The following is a 21,567-nucleotide window of genomic DNA, read 5'->3' on the forward strand; positions in this document are numbered from 1 at the left end:
ATCTTTGTAAGTTTGAGGTCTACAAAGCAAGTTCCAGGACAGTCAAAGATACACAGAGAAACGCTGTCTCAAAAACAAAACAAAACAAAGACATTGGTGGAGAAATCCATAGAGACAGCCAAAACAAGTTCATGGAGAATCATGAACTCTAGACCGACCGCTGTGGAGTCTCGATGGGACCGAACTAGGCCCTCCATATGTGGAAGACAGTGGTGAAGCTTGGACTACCTGTGAAGCACCTGACAGTAGGAACAGGATCTATCCCTGGTGTATGAGCTAGCTTGTAGGAACCCATTCCCTATGTTGAGATGCCATACTCAGCCTTAATGCAGAGGAGAGGGGCTTGGTCCTGTCCCAATATAATATTGCTGACTCCCCACTGGCACATTTTACCCACTGGGAGGAGTGGATGGGGAGTGGGCTGGGGGGAGGTTTGGGGGCAGGAGTAGGGGTGGAAGGGAAAACTGCAATTGTAATGTAAAATAAAATTTAAAAAAGAAAGGAAAGGAAGGGAGGGAGGGAGGGAGGGAGGGAGGGAGGGAGGGAGGGAGGGAGGGAGGGAGGGAGGGAGGATATCCTAAGTTGCAGGAATGATAAAATAATCTATCTATTGGAAACTATCTCCTTTTTGAAACAGGATGATAAGAAAATAAAAGGATGGGGTACTTACTGAGAGAAAACATTTAGCAAACAAATATCTAAAAAAGAACTGTATTGCGAATATGCAAAGAATTCAACTCAATAATATTAACAAATCTGTTTAAAATAAAAAAAGGATCTGGGGATATGTTTCAATGGTTTAAAGTGCTTTTATGTAAGTAAGAAGACCAAAATTTAGATGCCCAGAACCCACATAAATGTGCCTCTTCTGTAACTCCTGCCTTGGAAGGCAAAAGGTAGAAACAGGGACTTCCTGGAGCAGCATGGCTAACTAGCCTCTGGTAGGCTCTAAATTTAAGAGAGACTCTGCCTCAAAAGAGAATAAAAGTAGAAAGCAATCGAATAAGATTCTCAAATGACATCAACCTCAGGCCTCCACATGTGCATTCCCAAATACAACTATACCCACACACATGCAAACACACATAGATTTTGCACCCCACATACATGAAAAAGGCAAAAAAAAAAAAAAAAACATGGGAAAAGGATTTAACTAGATCCTTTACCAAAAATGCACAGGGAAGCTGGGCGGTGGTGGCGCACGCCTTTAATCCTAGCACTCGGGAGGCAGAGGCAGACGGATCTCTGTGAGTTCGAGGCCAGCCTGGTCTACAAGAGCTAGTTCCAGGACAGGCTCCAAAGCCACAGAGAAACTCTGTCTCGAAAAAAAAAATGCACAGGGATGGAAAGTAAGTGGGGAAAAAAATCATTAAATCTACTTGCCAGTAACTACTTACATTACTCCAAGGTTTAAGGGTAATTATAGTTAGAACAGTCAAATTTATTCATGAGATTTTTTTAAAAAAAAAAAATTAAAAAACTTTTAAACAGAATCTCATTATATATCCCTGACTGGACTGGAACTTGCCATGTAGAGTAGGATGGTTAAAGTCACAGACATTCACTTGCCCCTGCCTCCAGAGTGTTAGGATTAAAGGCATGTTCATCTAGCCCTACATATACATTTTATCAGCATCAATATATTTACATGACAGAAACAGGTCATGCTTTCTCTTAAACAATAGGTGAAAATTCAATGATTTAATATTTGAAGTCTTTCAAGAGAAAAGAAAGATGACTTGTATTCTTTCCCTTTTTTGTTTTGTTGAGGTAGGATATTATTAGAATTTCTAGACAGGGTGTAACTTCTTATGTAAATTGTGTTGGCATCAAATTTGTGATGTCCTTCTGTTTCTGTCTCCCAAGTGCTGTATTATGGTTGTGTGCCACTGTGTCCCCAACTTTTCCTCTTTAGTGAACTGTATTACCAGAAAACTACATTTAGTTGTCTTCATAATGATGAACTATGGACAGACACTATTTAAAATTATATTAATTTCATATTATAAAACAAGTCTTACAAATTAATTCCATAATCTGAATTTGTGACAAGTCTAATGTATGTTAATTTCACTTGCTTTTATGAACATTATTAATTCGTGGTGGTCCTACACTTCATACACTTCACTTCCAGCAATTCGCGCATTCATTCCTACAGCAAACATTTGGTGAATAAGGTGCACTGAGGCAGAAGTAAAACCTCTCATCCTAAAGGGCAATCTTTCCTAAAGACTAATTTTTAGAAATAAATGCAGTTTCCTCAAACAAAATCAGTTGAATTCTCTCAACTCTTTCAATTTGGTTTTTATGTTCTTCCTTGGATCCTCCCTGAAGATGGATGCCTACCACTTAAAGCACTTCTAACGATAATTGGCCAAGTGCTTGACAACTGACAAGCAGACCCAAGGATGTACTATATTGTATACCCTAACAGGTTAGGAAATCTCTAACACTCCCTCATGGATTTGTTTTCTAATTTAGATCACTTAGCTTTATTTTTCAAGTTCCTTATGTTATCCCTGTTTCACGTAAAGTAGATAGAGCAAACGTGATAAAAGAAAACCAGAATCCAGTGCCATGGTTTCCAGACTGACTTTTGTTTTCTACTTTCCTTTCCTCTTTAACAAATCTTACCGCTCACCAACACAAGGAAAATTAAAGAACAGAGTCACTTCAGTGAGATCAGAACATTTCTGTAACTACTAACACAAGGGTCTGACCTTGTCCTTTTTACTTTTTTCAATAAATCTTCATTGATTTTTGTCATGTTTTTAGAGCTTTGGATCCAGCACATCCTTTTTTAAATGTGTGAAATCTGCCTGTCTGACCCTTTCTTTTACACACTCCCCTTAACTGGCCAGATCTAGCCTAGGGTCAACATCCAGTGCACTGGCTTTGTCAGGCCATCCCTACCTGCAAAGCAACTTAACTTCAAAGATTCCACCAAGATCAACCCTAGCTGCTACTTACCCACAGGGCCCTGCTACACTGCATCTAATCTCTCCACCCACCCAGATCTCCCACTTCCTTCTGCAGGGTCTAGTCTATTGAGTATATCTGACCCTCCGACATCCTCCCTGACCAACCAGATTTAGTCTGAGACCCTTACACACCCTCTCCCCCATATCCAATGCCCAGGACTAGCCTTTCCATTCCTATATGTACAATAACCAATTTCTAGGCATCTTCTGTGACCCACCCTGCCTACCTTCCAATTCATAGGCCACACCAACTCCACAACCTCCCATGCCACACCCAACCTCTTCACTCAGCTAGCCATATCCCTATACTCTAGTGTTGGACCACTGGTGTAGGAGGTCCTTATGTCGATGTGTTGCTTTTATTAATGAATAAAGAAACTGGCTGTTTAATAGGGCAGAGTAAAGCTAGGCAGGGAAAACTAAACTGAATGCTGGGAGGAAGGTGGAGTGAAGAGAGAAGCCATGTTGCCCCACTGGAGACAGACACCAGAACTTTACCCAGTAAGCTACAAACTCGTGGAAATACACAATTAATGGAGATGGGTTAATTTAAGATATGAGTTAGCAAGAAATATGCTTAAGCTATTTGCCAAACAGCACTGCAAATAATATGATTTTCTGTGTGATTATTTGGGAGCTGAGCAGCCAGGAACAAACAAGCAGCCTCCTACAACAGACCACTTCAGTTCCTTTTGTCTTTCTTACTTCTTCATTCCACCCAAGTTATTTCCCACCTCTAGGCCCAGTCTGCCTGCACATCTTTTATGCTCCAAACTGCCCTTAATATATCATATTTAGAACAAAGGAAGTCCACGTACTCAGATTTCATTGCAAATATTGAAATAATATGAAAGATCAAACCAGTAATCTATGTATGTCTCTCTTAGTGTCCTCATTGTTGTCTAAGTTCTCTGGGATTGTTGTTTGTAGGCTGGTTTTCTTTGTTTTATGTTTAAAAACCACCTATGAGTGAGTACATATAATAATTGTCTTTCTATGTCTGGCTTACCTCACTCAAAATAATGTGTTCTAGCTCCATCCATTTTCCTGCAAATTTCAAGACGTCACTATTTTTTTCTGCTGTGTAGTACTCCATTGTATAAATGTACCACATTTTCCTTATCCATTCTTTGGTCGAGAATTTAGGTTGTTTCCAGGTTCTGGCTATGACAAAAAATGCTGCTATGAACATAGTTGAGCACATGTCCTTATGGCACAATTGAGCATCCTTTGGCTATATGCCCAAAAGTGGTATTACTGGGTCTTGTGGAAGGTTGTTTCCTAATTTTCTGAGAAATTGCCAGACTGACATCCAAAGGGCTTGTACCAGCTTGCATTCCCACCAGCAATGCAGAAGTGTTCCCTTTTTCCCACAACCTCTCCAGCATAAGTTATCATCAGTGTTTTTGATCTTGGCCATTCTTACAGGTGTAAGATGGAATCTCAGAGTTGTATTGATTTGCATTTCTCTGATGACTAAGGATGTTGAACATTTCCTTAAATTTCTTTCAGCCATTTTAAATTCCTCTCTTGATAGTTCTCTGTTTAGGTCTATCCTCAATTTTTCTTTTATTACATTATGTGTTTTTTTGGTGTCAAATTTCTTGAGTTCTTTGTATATTTTTAAGATCAGACCTCTGTCTGATGTGGGGTTAGTGAAGATCTTTTCCCATTCTGTAGGCTTTCGTTTTGTCTTGTTGACTGTGTCCTTTGCTTTACAGAAGCTTTTCAGTTTCAGGAGGTCCCATTTATTAATTGTTTCTCTCAGTGTCTGTGCTGCTGGGGTTATATTTAGGAAGTGGTTCCCTGTGCCAATGTGTTCAAGTGTATTTCTCACTTTCTCTCCTATAAGGTTCGGTGTGACTAGCTTTATGTTAAGGTCTTTGATCTATCTGGACTTGAGTTTTGTGCATAGTGATAGATATGGGTCTATTTTCATTCTTCTACATGTTGATATTCAGTTATGCCAGCACCACTTGTTAAATACGCTTTTTTCCATTTGATATTTTTTTTGCTTCCTTGTCAAAGATCAGGTGTTTGAAGATGTGTGGATTGATATCCGGGTCTTCTATTCAGTTCCATTGGTACTTCTGTCTGTTCTTATGCCAATACCAGACTGTTTTCAGTACTGTAGCTCTGTAGTAGAGTTTGATGTCAGGGATTGTGATGCCTCCAGAAGTTCTTTTATTGTACAGGATTGTTTTGGCTATGCTGGGTTTTTTGCTTTTCCATATGAAGTTGAGTACTGTTCTTTCAAGGTCTTTGAAGAACTTTGCTGGGATTTTGATGGGCATTGCATTGAATCTGTAGATTGCCTTTGGTAAGATTGCCATTTTAACTATGTTAATTCTGCCTACCCAAGAGCATGGGAGAGCTTTCTACTTTCTAGTGTCTTCTTCAATTTCTTTCTTCAAAGATTTAAAGTTCTTGTCATACAAGTCTTCCACTTGTTTGGTTAGAGTTACTCCAAGATATTTTAAACTATTTGTGGCTATTGTGAAGGGTGTTGATTCTCTGATTTCTTACCCAGCCCTTTTATCATCTGTGTATAGTAGGGCTACTGATTTTTTTGAGTTAATCTTGTATCCTGCTACATTGCTGAAAGCGTTTATGAGTTGTAGAAGTTCCTTGGTAGAATTTTTGGGATCACTTATGTAAACTATCATATCATCAACAAACAGTGAGAGTTTGACTTCTTTTCCAAATTGTATCCTCTTGATCTCCTTTTGGTGTCTTATTGCTCTAGCTAAGATATCAAGAACTATATTGAATAGATATGGAGAGAGTGGACAACTTTGTCTTGTTCCTGATTTCAGTGGAATTGCTGGTAGTTTCTCTCCATTTAGTTTGACCTTGGCTGTTGGCTTGCTGTATATTGCCTTTATTATGTTTAGGTATGTTCCTTGATCCCTGCTCTCTCCAAGACCTTTATCATGAAGGGATGTTGTATTTTGTCAAAAGCTTTTTTGGTATATAATGAGATGATCATGTGATTTTTATTTTTCAGCTTGTTTATATGGCGGATTACGTTGACAGATTTTTTGTATGCTGAACCATCCCTGCATCTGTGGGATGAAGCAGACTTGATCATGTTGGACGATGGCTCTGATGTGTTCTTGGATTCAATTTGCCAGTATTTTATTTAGTATTTTTGCATCAATATTCATGAGTGAGACTGGTCTGTTATTCTCTTTCTTAGTAATGTCTTTCTGTGGTTTGGGTATCAGGGTAATTGTAGCCTCATAAAAAGCGTTTGACAATGTTCCTTCTGTTTCTATTGTGTGGAATAATTTGAGGAGTATTGGTATTAGTTCTTCTTTGAAAGTCTTGTAGAATTCTGAGCTGAAACCATCTGGTCATGCATGGGCTTTTTTTGGTGGGAAGACTTTTGATGACTGTTTCTAGTTATTCAGCAGTTATAGGTCTGTTTGATTTGCTTGTCTGGTCTTGATTTAATTTTGTTAAGTGATATTTATCCAGAAAGTTGTCCATTTCCTTTAAGTTTTACAATTTTGTGGAGTACAGGTTTTCGAAATATGACCTAATAATTCTCTGTATATCTTCTGTGTCTGTTGTTATGTCCCCCTTTTCATTTCTGATGTTATTAATTTAGATATTCTCTCTTTGTCTTTTGGTTAGTTTGGATAAAGGTTTGTCTATTTTGTTGATTTTCTCGAAGAACCAGCTCTTTGTCTCATTTATTCTTTGTCTTGTTTTCTTTGTTTTTATTTTGTTGATTTCTGCTTTCACTTTGATTATTTCCTGCCATCTAGTTCTCTTACATGAGTTTGCTTCTTTTGTTTGTAAAGTTTTCGAATGTTCTGTTAATTCACTAGTGTGGGATTTTTTGAGCTTATTTATGTAGGCATTTAGTTCTATGAACTTTCCTCTTAATACTGCTTTCACTGTGTCCCTTAAATTGGGTATGTTGTGTGGTCATTTTCATTGAATTTTAGGAAGTCTTTAATTTCTTTCTTTATTTCTTCCTTGACCCACTGATGATTCAGGTGAGCATTGTTTAATTTCCATGTGTTTGTGGGTTTTCTGGAATTAGTATTATAGTTTTATAACATGGTTATCTGATAAGGTACATTAGATTATTCCAATTTTTTGTATTTGTTGAGGTTTGAATTGTTACCAAGTATGTGGTCAACTTTTGAGAAGGTTCCATGAGGTGCTGAGAAGAAGGCATATTTTTTTCTGTTTGGATGGAATATTCTATAGATGTCTGTTAAGTCCATTTGAGTCATAACATCTGTTAGTTCTTGTCTCTGTTTATTTTTTTGTTTGATTGACCTGTCCAATGGTGAGAGGGGAATGTTGAAGTCTCCCACTATTAGTGTGTGGAGTTTAATGTATGATTTAAGCTTTAGAAGTGTTTCTTTCACATATGACGGTGCCCTTGTATTTGGGGCATAGATGTTCAGTATTGAGATTTCTTCTTTTTTTATTATGTAAATCACTGCTTGGCCCATTAGCTCTAACTTCTTATTGGCTAACTCTTACATATTGTTTTAACCCATCTCCATTAATCTGTATATCACTACATGGCTGTAGCTTACTGGCTAAAGTTCTGGTGTCTGTCTCTGATGGAGTGACATGGTTTCTCCCTAACTTTGCCTTCCTTCTCCCAGCGTTCAATATGTAGTTATAGTTATATTTTTCTTAATTATCATGAGACATAAAGTAGATAAAATATTAAAACTGTAATTCTTGCTTGATACCGGTTTTGGTGTATGTAATTTTACTATGTTAAAGTTAAAACCTTCCCTTTTTACTTAAACAGAAAAGGGGAGGTGATGTGTGATTTTTCCATTGTATGCTGTGATTACTATTAATGAATAAAGAAACTGCTTTGGACCTATAGCATGGCAGAACTTAGCTTGGTGGAGAAAACTAAATTGAGATTTCTTCTTGATGGATTTTTCCTGTGACTAATATGAAATGACCCATTTTTTGTCTCTCTTGACTGAGTTTATATTGAAGTCTATTTTGTTGAATATTAGGATAGCTACACTCATTTGTTTCTTGGGTCCATTTGATTGGTATATTTTTTCCCAACCGTTTACTCTGAGACAATGTCTGTCTCTGAGGTTGAGATGTGTTTATTGCATGCAGAAGAAGGATAGATTCTGTTTTCATATCCAATCTGTTAGCCTGTACTTTTTTATAGGTGAGTTGAGTCCCTTTACATTAAGGGATATTAATGGCCAGTGATTGCTATCTCCTGTTAATTTAGTTTTCATCGTTGGTGATGTTAATTTGTGCGTTTTTTTCTTCTTTGGGATTCTGTGTAATTATTTCGGGTCTAAGCTGGTCAGGTGGCTGGGAACCAACAAGTGCCCTCCCTCCTATATCTCAGTAACCACAGATACTATCAGTACTCACATGCCTTGATCAGTAGTGTATCAATCTATTTATAGCTAAATGAAAGCAGTGCTTTCATTTATTTTTTGTCAAAATCAGAGCACTGTGGAGCATACAAACTAACTTTTTACTTCTTTTTACTTTATTTTATTTTGTGTTTGTTTCAAGACAAGGTTTCTCTGTATAACAGTTTTGGTTTAGTTATACTCAGACTCAGAGAGATCCACCTGCCTCTGCCTCCTGAGTGCTGAGATTAAAGGCATGCACCAAGACAGCCTGCCAAATTAACTTTTTCTTTCATATGGTTTTAACATTTATGAAAAAAAATTTTATGTGTAACATATACTTCTAAAAGTAAATTAAAATGAAAGGACAAAAAAGCTCATTAAAGTACTTCAAAGAAAATTCCCAGGTAATATAAAATATCCCCAATTTTTTTTCTCTCGGCTTCATTTAGTAAATGACAACAGAGAAATGTCTGAATTCTCTAAAATACATCTTGGCTACAAATGTCACCACATACTATCAGATCTTTGTGCCTGCTAGGTCAAAGTAAGCCTAGGGCCTCCTTAATTTTTCCCTACCCATGAAGTGAGAAAGTAGTACTGTAGTTATTTAGGCCAATACAATCTACTGTGTTTCAATCCATTGTGTTGCCCTTTTTCCAAACCAAAGCAAAAGTGAATGACAATGTCAGCCTTCCTTTCTGCTCAGAAGATGCACTCCCTCTTGCAGGGCTACTATAGCACTGCGGACTGAAGATGACCTCAGATAAAACACTCACAGACTTTTTCTCTATACGCTCTGTCACACAAAGCCAAAGCAAGACAAGACCAAGTGACTTCTGTCCTCTGGGGCTGGACATCGTTGTTACATTCTCTTTACCCATATGTTTCTCCTCTGTCTTTTCTCTAGCATTAAACACAACATATTTTTCTGAGGTAGTGATAGCCAAAACTTACTTTGAGCTTCCAATATGGAATTAGGTATAGAAGAAAAAGAAGCTATTTGTAGTTAGTTGTTTTCTGGAATATCCTTCCAAGGATCTCTGTTTAAAGCTTTATGCCCATCTGGTGATATGACTGGGTGTGATAGGAAGCTATAGGAGGCCAGACTTAGCTGGAGGAAGTAAGTGAATGAACCATGCCAATTAAGAGCATACTGAGACTCCAGCTCTTTCTCTGTTTCTTTCTGCTTCCTATTTGCCATATAGTGAGCAGTTTTACTTTATTGTGTGTCCCCATTGTGCTCTTCTACCTTACAACAAGCCTAAAAGCAATAAAGACAGCCACCCATGGACTGAAACCCTTGAGTCAGTGACTAAAATAAATCTTTCTTCCTTGTAACTTGCCCACCTTAGATATGTTGTCAGAGTGATGGAAAGTTAACACAATATGGGGTGATTTGGATGACTTCAAGTGCTACTGGAACTGGAGCCAAAGTCCAAGCTAATAAGACAAAACTAGTTTATCTTGTTTAATCACCTTGATACATTTACTCTGAAGGCCAGAGTGTAAATATAAATATACACCTCACAAGAACCTCCTAGGACTCTTACCTTATCTGTTTGCCTTCTCTCATGTCATACAGAGAAAAGAAGACATCAGTATCTTCCCCAATGGTATTATAGGTGAAACTCTTCAGGCTGAAGAAGAAATGATGTGGTACTGGCATCCGACAGCTTTCCCCATGGCGTGGGCGCATTGTATCTACCTATTGAGGAAAGTAAAATGTTGTGATTTATATTTTAATTACTCATTATATTTATCACTAAGGAACAAAAAATTACTAAGTCTTATTATAATGACAAATGGGATTATTAAATAGGTAAGACTGAATGTTTTCTCTAGCAATATGGACTACTATAGCAGACTTGTACTGTTAGGTGGTAATAGTAACAATTCCAGATATCATTTTTATCTTTTCCCAAATGAATCCTTTTTAGTTCCTCAGTCTACTTTCTTTTAACTGTTCTTATATAAATTTGCACAAAAGAATGGAAACTGGCCAAAGGTCTTGGACGCCAAAGTCCCTTAGAATGAAAGTGTAACACAATCGAGGTTTTTAAGGAGGAAATATGAGCTAAATATGATAATATACATGCTATGAAAATGTCTTAAAGAAACCCATTATGTCGGCCTGGCAGTGGTCGTGCACGCCTTTAATCCCAGCACTTAGGAGGCAGATGAGGATGAATCCCTATGACTTCGAGGCCAGCCTTGTCTAGAAGAGCTAGTTCCAGGACAGCTAGGACTGTTACACAGGGAAACCCTGTCTTGAAAAAAGAAAGAAAGAAAGGAAGGAAGGAAGGAAGGAAGGAAGGAAGGAAGGAAGGAAGGAAGGAAGGAAGAAAAGAAACCCGTCATTTCATATATGTCCTAAAATTTTTAATTACAAAGTGCACCTCCCAGAAGAAAATGGTGTTTGTCATTTCTTGGTGTTTCCACATTTATGATCTCCTAAAAGAAAGACTTAAAGGACAAAAGTGGGAGGTCTGAGTAAGACACTTACTTGAGAAGTGCTCTGCTGCACACTCTGTCGGCTAGATAAATGCTAGGAAAGAAAAATAGAGAAAGATTTACTCTACGGTGGAGGAAACTAACTCTTATTAAGTACCTCTCTAACCTAGGCCGTCTACTATGCCTATTATAACCATGATCTCACTTAAATCAATATTATTCATATTTTATAGAGACAACTAAAGCTCAGAGTAAAGGACTTGTTTGCTGAAGGTCACATAAGAAGATGGTAAAGCCCATATGTAAAACCCTCTGTACGAAGGTCACATATAGGTGGTTGGTTGTTACCAGACTTCTGATTTGGCAGTCTCTCTCACTTTGTATAATTCTCTATGCTGATGGATGAAGTTCCTTCAGGCTTTCTACAATGCATCCCTTTAACAAAATCTCCCAAACAACTTTCTATGTTGTTCCTTATCACTGGCTGAAGTTATAAGATAAAGACCACAATTTAAGTTCTATCACATAGGCTGTGAACTTTCTTTTTTTTGAGAAACTAATTTTAAGTACTTTGAAACAATAAATATCTAACAATCTCCACAGTACCTGCTAGACAGTGAAATCAGCATTATTTCTTGGATCATCTATCCAGAGTTCTATTTTTCTTTTGACAGTAAGTGGTAGGAATTCCAAAGACATGTGAACAACTACTAATTAAAGGCTGTGTTTGCTAATCCAGCATCATATTTCCTGTCTTGGAACCTCTGAATAGCTGGGAGGAAGATACAGGAAATAAGAAGGCTTCTGAAAATACAAGGGGTGACTCTTAAGCTCTGGCCCCATGTTGGCTCTGAGGCAACACACAGGGTTTGAGGCTGAAGAGGAATACAGAGGCTGTAAAGGAAGAAGCCCCCTCACCCCCAGGTGGAACCAGTGGATTCAAATGCAATGCTGGGGATGTTCCTAGGATGTTTCTAGGATGTTTCTTCTAGGCTTCCAAGTCTTTTTCAAATTCTTAATTATCTTCAAGTATTTAGCCAAGCTTAACATGTATGTCACAGTTCTGAGCTAGAAACGTTCCAACTGCTTTGCTCAAATGGAATCCAAGCAGGAACCGGAACATGATGTCAATAAGGAGGGTGAGAGTTATGTGAAGGGGCTTCAGCTCCTTCACTGTGGGGGCTCTTCCCCCACACCTAGGCTGTGAAATTTTTTTAAAAAGCTCAATCTTTCTAATAAAAATTTCACTCCAATATAAAAGATAAGAACCTGTTTCATCTTTCCCAGAATGATGATTCAGGTGTGCATGTGTGCACGTATACATATAAGACAGAGGTCAATACTGACCTCTTCTTCAGTTGTTCTCCACCTTCATCTCTGAGACAGGTTAGGGTTCTCTGTCAACTTGAAGCTCGCGAGCTGGCTAGACCTGCTGATCAGTGAACTTCAGGGATCCCCTAGGAAGTTCTTTTGAGGCTCAAATTACATAGTGGGAATCAGTATTCTATTGTAAGTTAGGAACTTAATTACAGAAGTTGGTTCTGGTTTTGGACCTTGACTCATGTTTACTAGATGGGTATTTTCTTGTCTATAAAATTTGGGCTTAAATCAACATCACAGAAATTTATGTGGATTAATGCAATACAGTACCAGTAATATTATAAACTCAATATACTACCTATCATATTAGAAATGGATAATTGCATTTATATCTAATATTCCTATTATTTTTTTATCTGGTATTATTCTCACAGGTATATTACGGGGACAAGTCAATCATGCTGAAGAGTAAATCTTGTTCAAGAGCATCATGACATCACAAAATCACTAATGGCTACCATGTGGTACTAGTAAACTCTTAATAATTGTTTCCACCCTAAAGGTATGTAGCAGAACTCATTCAGTGCTTCATATACCAAGATAAAAATTATTATTTCAGTTGAATTATTTAATTTCACTCACATACATTTAACTATAACTAGTTAAAATTAAATAATAATTAAATGTCATACATAATAATCTATGTACATTATTAGCAACATTAGATAATTACAATTGACTATTAATGTCTGTTCCTGAAACTTTATTTTCCTATGATACATATTAAAGTAAAAAAATCAAGTATCTAATAGCTGGGTAAATTATTCATAAAATCTATATTCACAAAAGAAAACTTCACATATGAATTAGTTTTTAAAAACTTTAAGGTTTGGAAATATAACTTAATGATAGAGCACTTACCTAACATGCACAAAGCTCTTGGCTTAATCTCAATGAAAAAATAAACTTTACAAAACAAACAGATTTGAACAAACCTCCCTCTTAACGGCAATCATCACTTGTAGCAGAACTTTAATTCATTAATGTTTCCATATTTACTACTTAACTTTAGACTATGAGCTTTCAAGGTAGCAAACTATTATTCTATTTATCTTTTCATTAAAATAGTATAAATATGAAAATAACACGAAGAAATTACAAAATGCATAGACTACATTACTCCTCCTGCCAATTTTTCTCTGGCTGAGATGTTTCTAGAACTTTACAATCTCTAATCCATTGAGTCTATCAAATATACCAATATGAAAACAAACCTACGCATCTTTGGACACAGTATTAATAATATGACTAACTGTTTGATGTATACACTGGAGACAGTGTTAACAATTGTGACTCTTGGGGCTGGAGAGATGATTCAGCGGCTAAGAGCTGCTCTTCCAGAGGAACCAGGTTTAATTCTCAGCGACTACATGGCAGCTCATAACTGCCTGCATGTAACTCCTGTTTCGGATGATCTGACACCCTCAACACAGACATGCAGGTAAAATAACAATACACATAAAATAAAAATAAATTATATATATATATACATATATATATATAAATGAATTGTGAATCTTACAAGAAAATATAAGGTATCTGATCAGGATTATCAATAATACCTTAATTTTGATAAATAATACAGTCAAATGACTGGCTCCAGAAATGGTAGAACATTTATATATTAAAATATCAATTACATTTTAAATATAAGAGCTTTATTTTGAAATACATTAATTAGTACTAAAAAAACAACAGGAAAAAGCTGGGCGGTGGTGGCACAGGCCTTTAATCCCAGCACTTGGGAGGCAGAGTCCAGGTGGATCTCTGTGAGTTCAAGGTCAGCCCAGTCCACAGAACAGGCTCCAAAGCAACAGAGAAATCCTGTCTTGAAAAACCAAAAACCAACCAACCAAACAAGCAAACAAAAAAACAAAAGAAAAACAGAATTTCAAATTAATACAATGCTGCGTGAAATGGTAAGAATGAAGCACCTATTACAATGCATTAAGCAATATGCAGAGCATGACACATTTTGACACAGTTTGTAACTTCAACATGTATCCAGTTTATAAACATTAACACAATACTTTGCTGTTGCTATAAAAAATGCTTTACTATCTTCTGCAGAATTGACTTTCTGTTGTTGACAATGGGTTTAAGTTTGCTGAGGAAAGATGAAAAAGGAAGAAATATAAGGGATTTCCTCAAACAATAAAAATTTAAATTCTGTGTATTAAAAGAATTTTAAATGATATATTTTTTCTAATGAAAAAGACAATGCACTAAATGCAACATAAATCATATTTATAAAGGTGTTTTTTAAAGAAAATGTTTGACAAGGAGTACTAAAATTAGAAAGTTTCAGGCTTAGAACCTGGAAACAAACTAGATCCCCTCCAATGAAGAAATGATAAAGAAAATGTGGTACATTAACAAAATGGAGTATTACTCAGTTGTAAAAATCAATGACATCATGAAATCTGCAGGCAAATAGATGGAACTAGAAAAAAAAATCCTGAGTGAGGAAACCCAGACTGAGAAAGATAAACACACTATTTACTCACTCATAAGTGGATATTAGATGTAAAGCAATGGATAACCAGACTACAATCTACAGCTCCAGAAAAGCAAAGGTAACAAGAAAGACACTAAGAAGTCTTTCCCAGGATTGCCCTGGGAAGGGGAATTATATAAAATCTCCTGGGTAACATGGAGGGGGGGGGGGTAAAGGAGAGGAGATGGGAGATGAGAACATGAGGCAACTAGATGGTCGAGGGGAGAGAGGGACAGAGAGGGAGAGCAATGAAAGCAATATCTTGATAGAGAGAGAAAGGGAGAAACCTGGTGCTAGGAAAATTTCCAAGATTTCACAAGAGTGACCCCAGCTAAGACTCATAGCAATACTGCCATCCCACTAAATTCAGGAACACGACAAGGCTGTCCACTCTCTCCTTATCTCTTCAATATGGTGCTTGAGGTTCTAGCAATAGCAATAAGACAACACAAGGGGATCAAGGAGATTTGAATTGGAAAGGAAGAAGTTAAACTTTTGTTATTTGCAGATGATATGATAGTGTACATAAGCAACCCAAAAAACTTCACCAAAGAACTCCTACAGCTGATAAACTCCTTCAATAACGTGGCAGGATACAAGATCAACTCCAAAAAATCAGTTGCCCTTCAATACACAAAGGATAAGGAAGCAGAGAGGGAAATAAGAAGTATCACCTTTCACGATAGCCACAAATAGCATAAAATATCTTGGGGTAACTCTAACAAAGGAAGTGAAGGATCTATTTGACAAGAACTTTAATTCTCTGAAGAAAGAAATTGAAGAGGATACCAGAAAATGGAAGGATCTCCCCTGCTCGTGGATTGAGAGGATCAACATAGTAAAAATGGCAATTCTACCAAAAGCAATCTATAGATTCAATGCAATCCCCATCAAGGTCCCAACAAAATTCTTCACAGACCTTGAGAGGACAATAATCAACTTTATATAGAAAAACAAGAAACCCAGGATAGCCAAAACAATCTTATACAATAAAGGAACTTCTGGAGGCATTACCATCCCTGACTTCAAACTCTATTACAGAGCTACAGTATTGAAAACAGCTTGGTATTGGCATAAAAACAGAGAAGTTGACCAATGGAATCTAAGAGAAGATCCGGATCTTAACCCACAAACCTATGAACACCTGATTTTTGATAAAGGAGCCATAAGGACACAATGGAAGAAAGAAAGCATCTTCAACAAATGGTGCTGGCATAACTGGATGTCAACATGTAGAAGAATGAAAATAGATCCAAATCTATCACCATGCACAAAACTCAAGTCCAAATGGATTAAAGACCTCAATATTAATCAGAACACACTGAGCCTGACAGAGGAGAAAGTGGGAAGTACCCTACAACATATGGGCACAGGAGACCGTTTCCTACATATAACCCCAGCAGCACAGACATTAAGGGCAACATTGAATAAATGGAACCTCCTGAAGCTGAGCAGCTTCTGTAAAGCAAAGAACACTGTCACTAAGACACAAAGGCAGCCTACTGACTGGGAAAGATCTTCACCAACCCTGCAACTGACAAAGGTCTGATCTCTAAAATATATAAGGAACTCAAGAGACTAGACTTCAAAATGCTAACTAACCCATTTAATAAATGGAGCTCTGAACTGAACAGAGAATTCTCAACAGAAGAAGTTCAAATGGCCAAAAGACACTTAAGGTCATGCTCAACTTCCTTAGCTATCAGGGAAATGCAAATCAAAACAACTTTGAGATACCATCTTACACCTGTCAGATTGGCTAAAATCAAAAACACTAATGATAGCCTTTGCTGGAGATGTTGTGGGGTAAGGGGTACACTCATCCACTGCTGGTGGGAATGCACACTTGTGCAACCACTTTGGAAAGCAGTGTGCCGGTTTCTCAGGAAATTCGGGATCAACCTACCCCAGGACCCAGCAATTCCACTATTGGGAATCTACCCAAGAGATGCCCAATCATACTACAAAAGCATTTGTTCAACTATGTTCATAGCAGCATTATTTGTAATATCCAGAACCTGGAAACAACCTAGATGTCCTTCAGTGGAAGAATGGATGAAGAAACTGTGGAATATATACATATTAGAGTACTACTCAGCGGTAAAAAACAATGACATCTTGAATTTTGCATGCAAATGGATGGAAATAGAAAACACTATTCTGAGTGAGGTAACCCAGACCCAAAAAGATGAACATGGGATGTACTCACTCATAATCAGTTTTTAGCCATAAATAAAGGACATTGAGCCTATAATTCGTGATCCTTGAGAAGACAATAAGAAGGTGAAACCAAAGAAAAACATACAGTTATCCTCCTGGATATTGGAAGTAGACAAGATTGCCAGGCAAAAATTGGGAACTTGGGGGTGGGGTGGGTTGGGGGCAAGGGGAGATGGGGAGAGAAAAGTGTGAAGGTGAGGATAGGGAGAGCTTGGGGGAATGGGATGCTTGGGATATAGGAAGGGTGGATATGGGAGCAGGGAAGCATATATCATAATTAAGGGAGCCATCTTAGGATTATGAAGAGACTTGACTCTAGAGGGGTTCCCAGGTATCCAGGAAGATGCCCCCAGCTAGTTCCTTGGCAGCTGAGGAGAGGGAGTCAGAAAAGGCCAGATCTTATAGCCATACTGATGAATATCTTGCATATCACCATAGAACCTTCATCTGGCAATGGATGGAGATAGAGACAGAGCCACACATTGGTGTACCGGACTGAGATCCCAAGGTCCAGATGAGGACCAGAAGGAGGGAAAAAATGAGCAAGGTGTGACGAGTGCTCCCATCCACTGAGATGGTGGGGCTGATCTATTCAGAGCTTACCAAGCCCAGCTGGACTGGGACTGAAAAAGCATGGGATAAAACCGGACTCCCTGAACATGGTGGACAATGAGGGCTGCTTAGAAGCCAAGGACAATGACACTGGATTTAGATCCTACTATGCATACTGGCTTTGGGGGGGGCTCACCTTCCTAGACCTGGATGGAGGGGGGAGGAACTTGGACTTCCCACAGGACAGGGAACCCTTACTGCTCTCTGGACGGGAAAGGGAGGGAGACTGGAGGGGGGAGGGGGTAAATGGGAGGCGGGGAAGAGGCAGAAATTTTTAATTAAAAAAAAAGACTCGTTGCAATAGTGGAGAGGGTGCCCAACTATCATCATAGAGCCTTCATCCAGCAACTGATGGAAGCAGAAGCAGTAAGAGGCCAAGTTCTGGAAATCCAATAAAAGAGAGGGAGGAGGGAATATATGAGCAAGGGAAGTCAAGATCATGATGGAGAAATCTATAAGAAAGCTGAACCAAACTCATAGAAACTCACGAACTCTATAGACCAAACACAGTTGAGCATCCATGGGATTGAACTAGATCCTCCATATGTGGGAGACAGTGGTGAAGCTTGGATTATCTGTGTGGCACCTGGCAGTGGGACCAGGATCTATCCCTGGTGCATGAGCTAGCTTATTAGAGCCCATTCGCTATGGTGGGATGCTATGCTCAACCTCAATGCAGTGGGGAGGGGCTTGGTCCTGCCCCAGCTTAATTTGCCAGACTTGGTTCACTCCCAGTGGGAGCCCTTATCCAGTGGGAGGAGTGGATGGGGGATGGGCTGGGGGAGGTGAGGGAGAAGCTGGAAGAGGGTTGGGAGGGAGAACTGTGGATAGAATGTAAAATGAAATTTAAAAAAAAATGTTTCTGGCTTAGATTTTATGATATCTAATTTTATTTAAAGTTTAATGTAAAAGGACATTCTGAACCCCACTGATCCTTGATAACTTTTAAGATTTAGTAAAAATGGCTCCCTTAATTAAGATATATGCTTCCCTGCTCCCATAATCCACCCTTCCTATATCCCAACCATCCCATTCCCCCAATCTCTCCCCATCCTCCCCTTCACACTTTTCTCTCCCCATCTCCCCTTGCCCCCAACCCACCCCACCCCCAAGTTCCCAATTTTTGCCCGGCAATCTTGTCTACTTCCAATATCCAGGAGGATAACTGTATGTTTTTCTTTGGGTTCATCTTCTTATTATCTTCTCAAGGATCACGAATTATAGGCTCGATGTCCTTTAATTATGGCTAGAAACCGATTATGAGTGAGTACATCCCATGTTCATCTTTTTGGGTCTGGGTTACCTCACTTAGAATAGTGTTTTCTATTTCCATCCATTTGCATGCAAAATTCAAGATGTCATTGTTTTTTACCGCTGAGTAGTATTCTAACATGTATATCTTAATTAAGGGAGTCATCTTAGGGTTGTCAAGAGACTTGACTCCAGAGATGTTCCCAGGTATCCAGGGAGATGCCCCCAGCTAGTTCCTTGGGCAGCTGAGGAGAGGGAGCCGGAAAAGGCCAGATCCTATAGCCATACTGATGATTATCTTGCATTTCACCATAGAACCTTCACCTGGCGATGGAGGGAGATAGAGACAGAGCCACACATTGGAGCACCGGACTGAGCTCCCAAGGTCCTGATGAGGAGCAGAAGGAGGGAGAACATGAGAAAGAAAGTCAGGACCGTGAAGGGTGCGTTCACCCACTGAGGCAGTGGGACAGAACTAACGGGTGATCACCAAGTCCAGTTGGAATGGGACTGATGGAACATGCAACCAAACCGGACTCTCTGAATGTGGTTGACGGTGGAAGCTAACTGAGAAGCCAAGGACAATGGCGATGGGCTCGGACTCTACAACAAGGACGGGCTCTGTGTGAGCCTTGTCAGTTTGGTTGCTCACCTTCCTGGACCTGGGGGGAGTTGGGAGGACCTTGGACTTAACATAGTGTAGGGAACCCTGATGGCTCTTTGGTCTGGAGAGGGGGGGAGTGAGGGTATGGGTGGAGGGGAGGGGAGGGAAGGGGGAGGAGGAGGAGAGGAGATGGAAATTTTTAATAAAAAATAAAAAAAATAAAAAAGATTTAGTAAAAATGTATGAATTATTGTCCATTTCCTTTGCAGAAAAATTTGTTCTTTTAATTTTTGTTATTTATTATTTATGTGTATAGGTACTTTGTCAGCATGTATGTGTATGCCTTGGTACTTACAGTGAGAAGGAAATGGTGTCAGAACCCCTGGGACTAGTGTTACAGATAGTTGTTAGTTGCCATGTGGGTATTGGATTCAAACCCAGGAAGAACAGCCAAGGCTCTTAACTGCTGAGTTGTTTCCCCAGCACCATAAAAGATGTATTTCTTGGGGTGGGGGCAGAGGGAGAGAGAGAATGTATATGTATCGTATGTGCGTCTACATGCTAATGAATCCAGGTGCTCAGGTAGGCCAGAGGAAGACATGAGATCTTTTGTAACTGGAGTTACAAGCATTTGTATGCTGCCAAACAAGAGTGCCGAGAACAACTAGAACTTCAGCAAGTGCAGCAGAGCATGCCCTCTTATACACACCTGGCCCACATTATTTATATTTCTGTATATGAGCTAACATAAATACCTAAAGTGGTAACTTGTAAACTCTCAATCAGTTTTCCTTCATTATAGCTAGTTCTTTTTTTGTTGGTTTATTTGTGTTTTCAAGATAGGGTCTTGTATATATGTATACTCTATGTATACTCTGCTTGTCCTAGGCCTCGCTATGTTGATCATGCTAGCCTAGAACTCACAGAGAACTGCCTGCCTCTGTCAGGAGTGTTGGGATTAAAGGCGTGTGCTAGCCCCTATGCCCAGTTTATTATATAGCTGCTTCCTTTAATGTAAAAATAAATGTACAACACAAAAGAAAATAGAATAGAAAATAAAAGTCTTGAATTTAAGCTTTTATGATAAATCAGTATTTTGACAAAAAATAGTAAAAGTAATGCATGTATTTTAAAAGCTAAATATCTTTAAGGCTTATAATAAAGATTACTGGTCTTTTTTCCCATCTGTGCTGCATCATAGAGATAAATAGTTTTAACTCCTTACTGTGTTTTTCTCCAGAACTTATCAAATACTTCTAATTGTTATATTTATAATGTTTTTTCTAATTCCAATTTTAAAATGATCTAATGGCTGTTTATTACAGCAGTTTATAAGATTTAAATCTTGAATACATCTTCCATTCATCTATCTTCCCGTCAAAACTTTTGGTTAAAACTATTCATAACAGTCAGATTGCCGAATATCTTAAATGTCATCCAGCAACTCCTGGAAACAGAGGCAGAGACACTCAATGAAGCACTGGAATGAGCTCCCAAAGCTCAGTTGAAGAGTGGGAGGAGTGAGAATATGAACAAAGAGGTCAAGACCATAATGGGGACACCCACTGAAACAGTGTACCTGAGCTAATGAGAGCTCACCAACTCCAACCAGACAAGAAAGGTGCCACATAGATCTAAACTAGTCTCTCTGAATATGTATAACAGTTGTATGGCTGGGGAAGACTGTAGAGCCACTGGCGGTAGCACCAGGATTTATCACTACTGTTTGTACTGGCCTTCTTTGGATGGATACCTTACTCAGCCTAGACAGAGTACGGAGGGCACTGGACCTTCCCCAGAGCAATGTGCCTTACCCTCTCTGTGGAATGGATGGGGAGTAGGGCAGGGAAAATGTGGTGGGGATGGGTGGAAGGGAGAGAGAGGTAACTGGGTTTGGTATGTAAAGTGAAAAAAGATAATTTGTTTTTTTTTTTTTTTTGGTTTTTCGAGACAGGGTTTCTCTGTGGCTTTTGGTGCCTGTCCTGGAACTAGCTCTTGTAGACCAGGCTGGCCTCGAACTCACAGAGATCCGCCTGACTCTGCAGAGGTTTTTAAAGAAAAATAAAATTTAAAAATGTAAAAAATATAACCTAAACATTGTTCACAGTTAACTCTTTTTTCATATTTTATCATAGATATAATTATTTTTCTTTAAATTATGGTCATTCTTTTTTAATGGATTATTATTGAGGTCTA

At 38.6% G+C, this 21,567-nt stretch overlaps 1 protein-coding gene across 1 annotated transcript in view; it reads right to left on the bottom strand.

Annotated features, from left to right (window-relative positions):
• Dock3 (dedicator of cytokinesis 3) overlaps nucleotides 1-21,567 on the bottom strand; it is a 337,144-nt gene that overhangs the window by 173,498 nt on the left and 142,079 nt on the right. Inside the window, exons 8-9 of the mRNA XM_038322276.1 lie at nucleotides 10,860-10,901; nucleotides 9,907-10,061 (exon numbers count right to left, since the gene is read on the bottom strand). Of these exons, the coding sequence (XP_038178204.1) occupies nucleotides 9,907-10,061; nucleotides 10,860-10,901 (197 nt within the window). The remainder of the gene's footprint in view (nucleotides 1-9,906; nucleotides 10,062-10,859; nucleotides 10,902-21,567) is intronic.

Source organism: Arvicola amphibius, chromosome 3 (assembly GCF_903992535.2).
Source record: "Arvicola amphibius chromosome 3, mArvAmp1.2, whole genome shotgun sequence".
Taxonomy (NCBI): Eukaryota; Metazoa; Chordata; class Mammalia; order Rodentia; family Cricetidae; genus Arvicola; species Arvicola amphibius.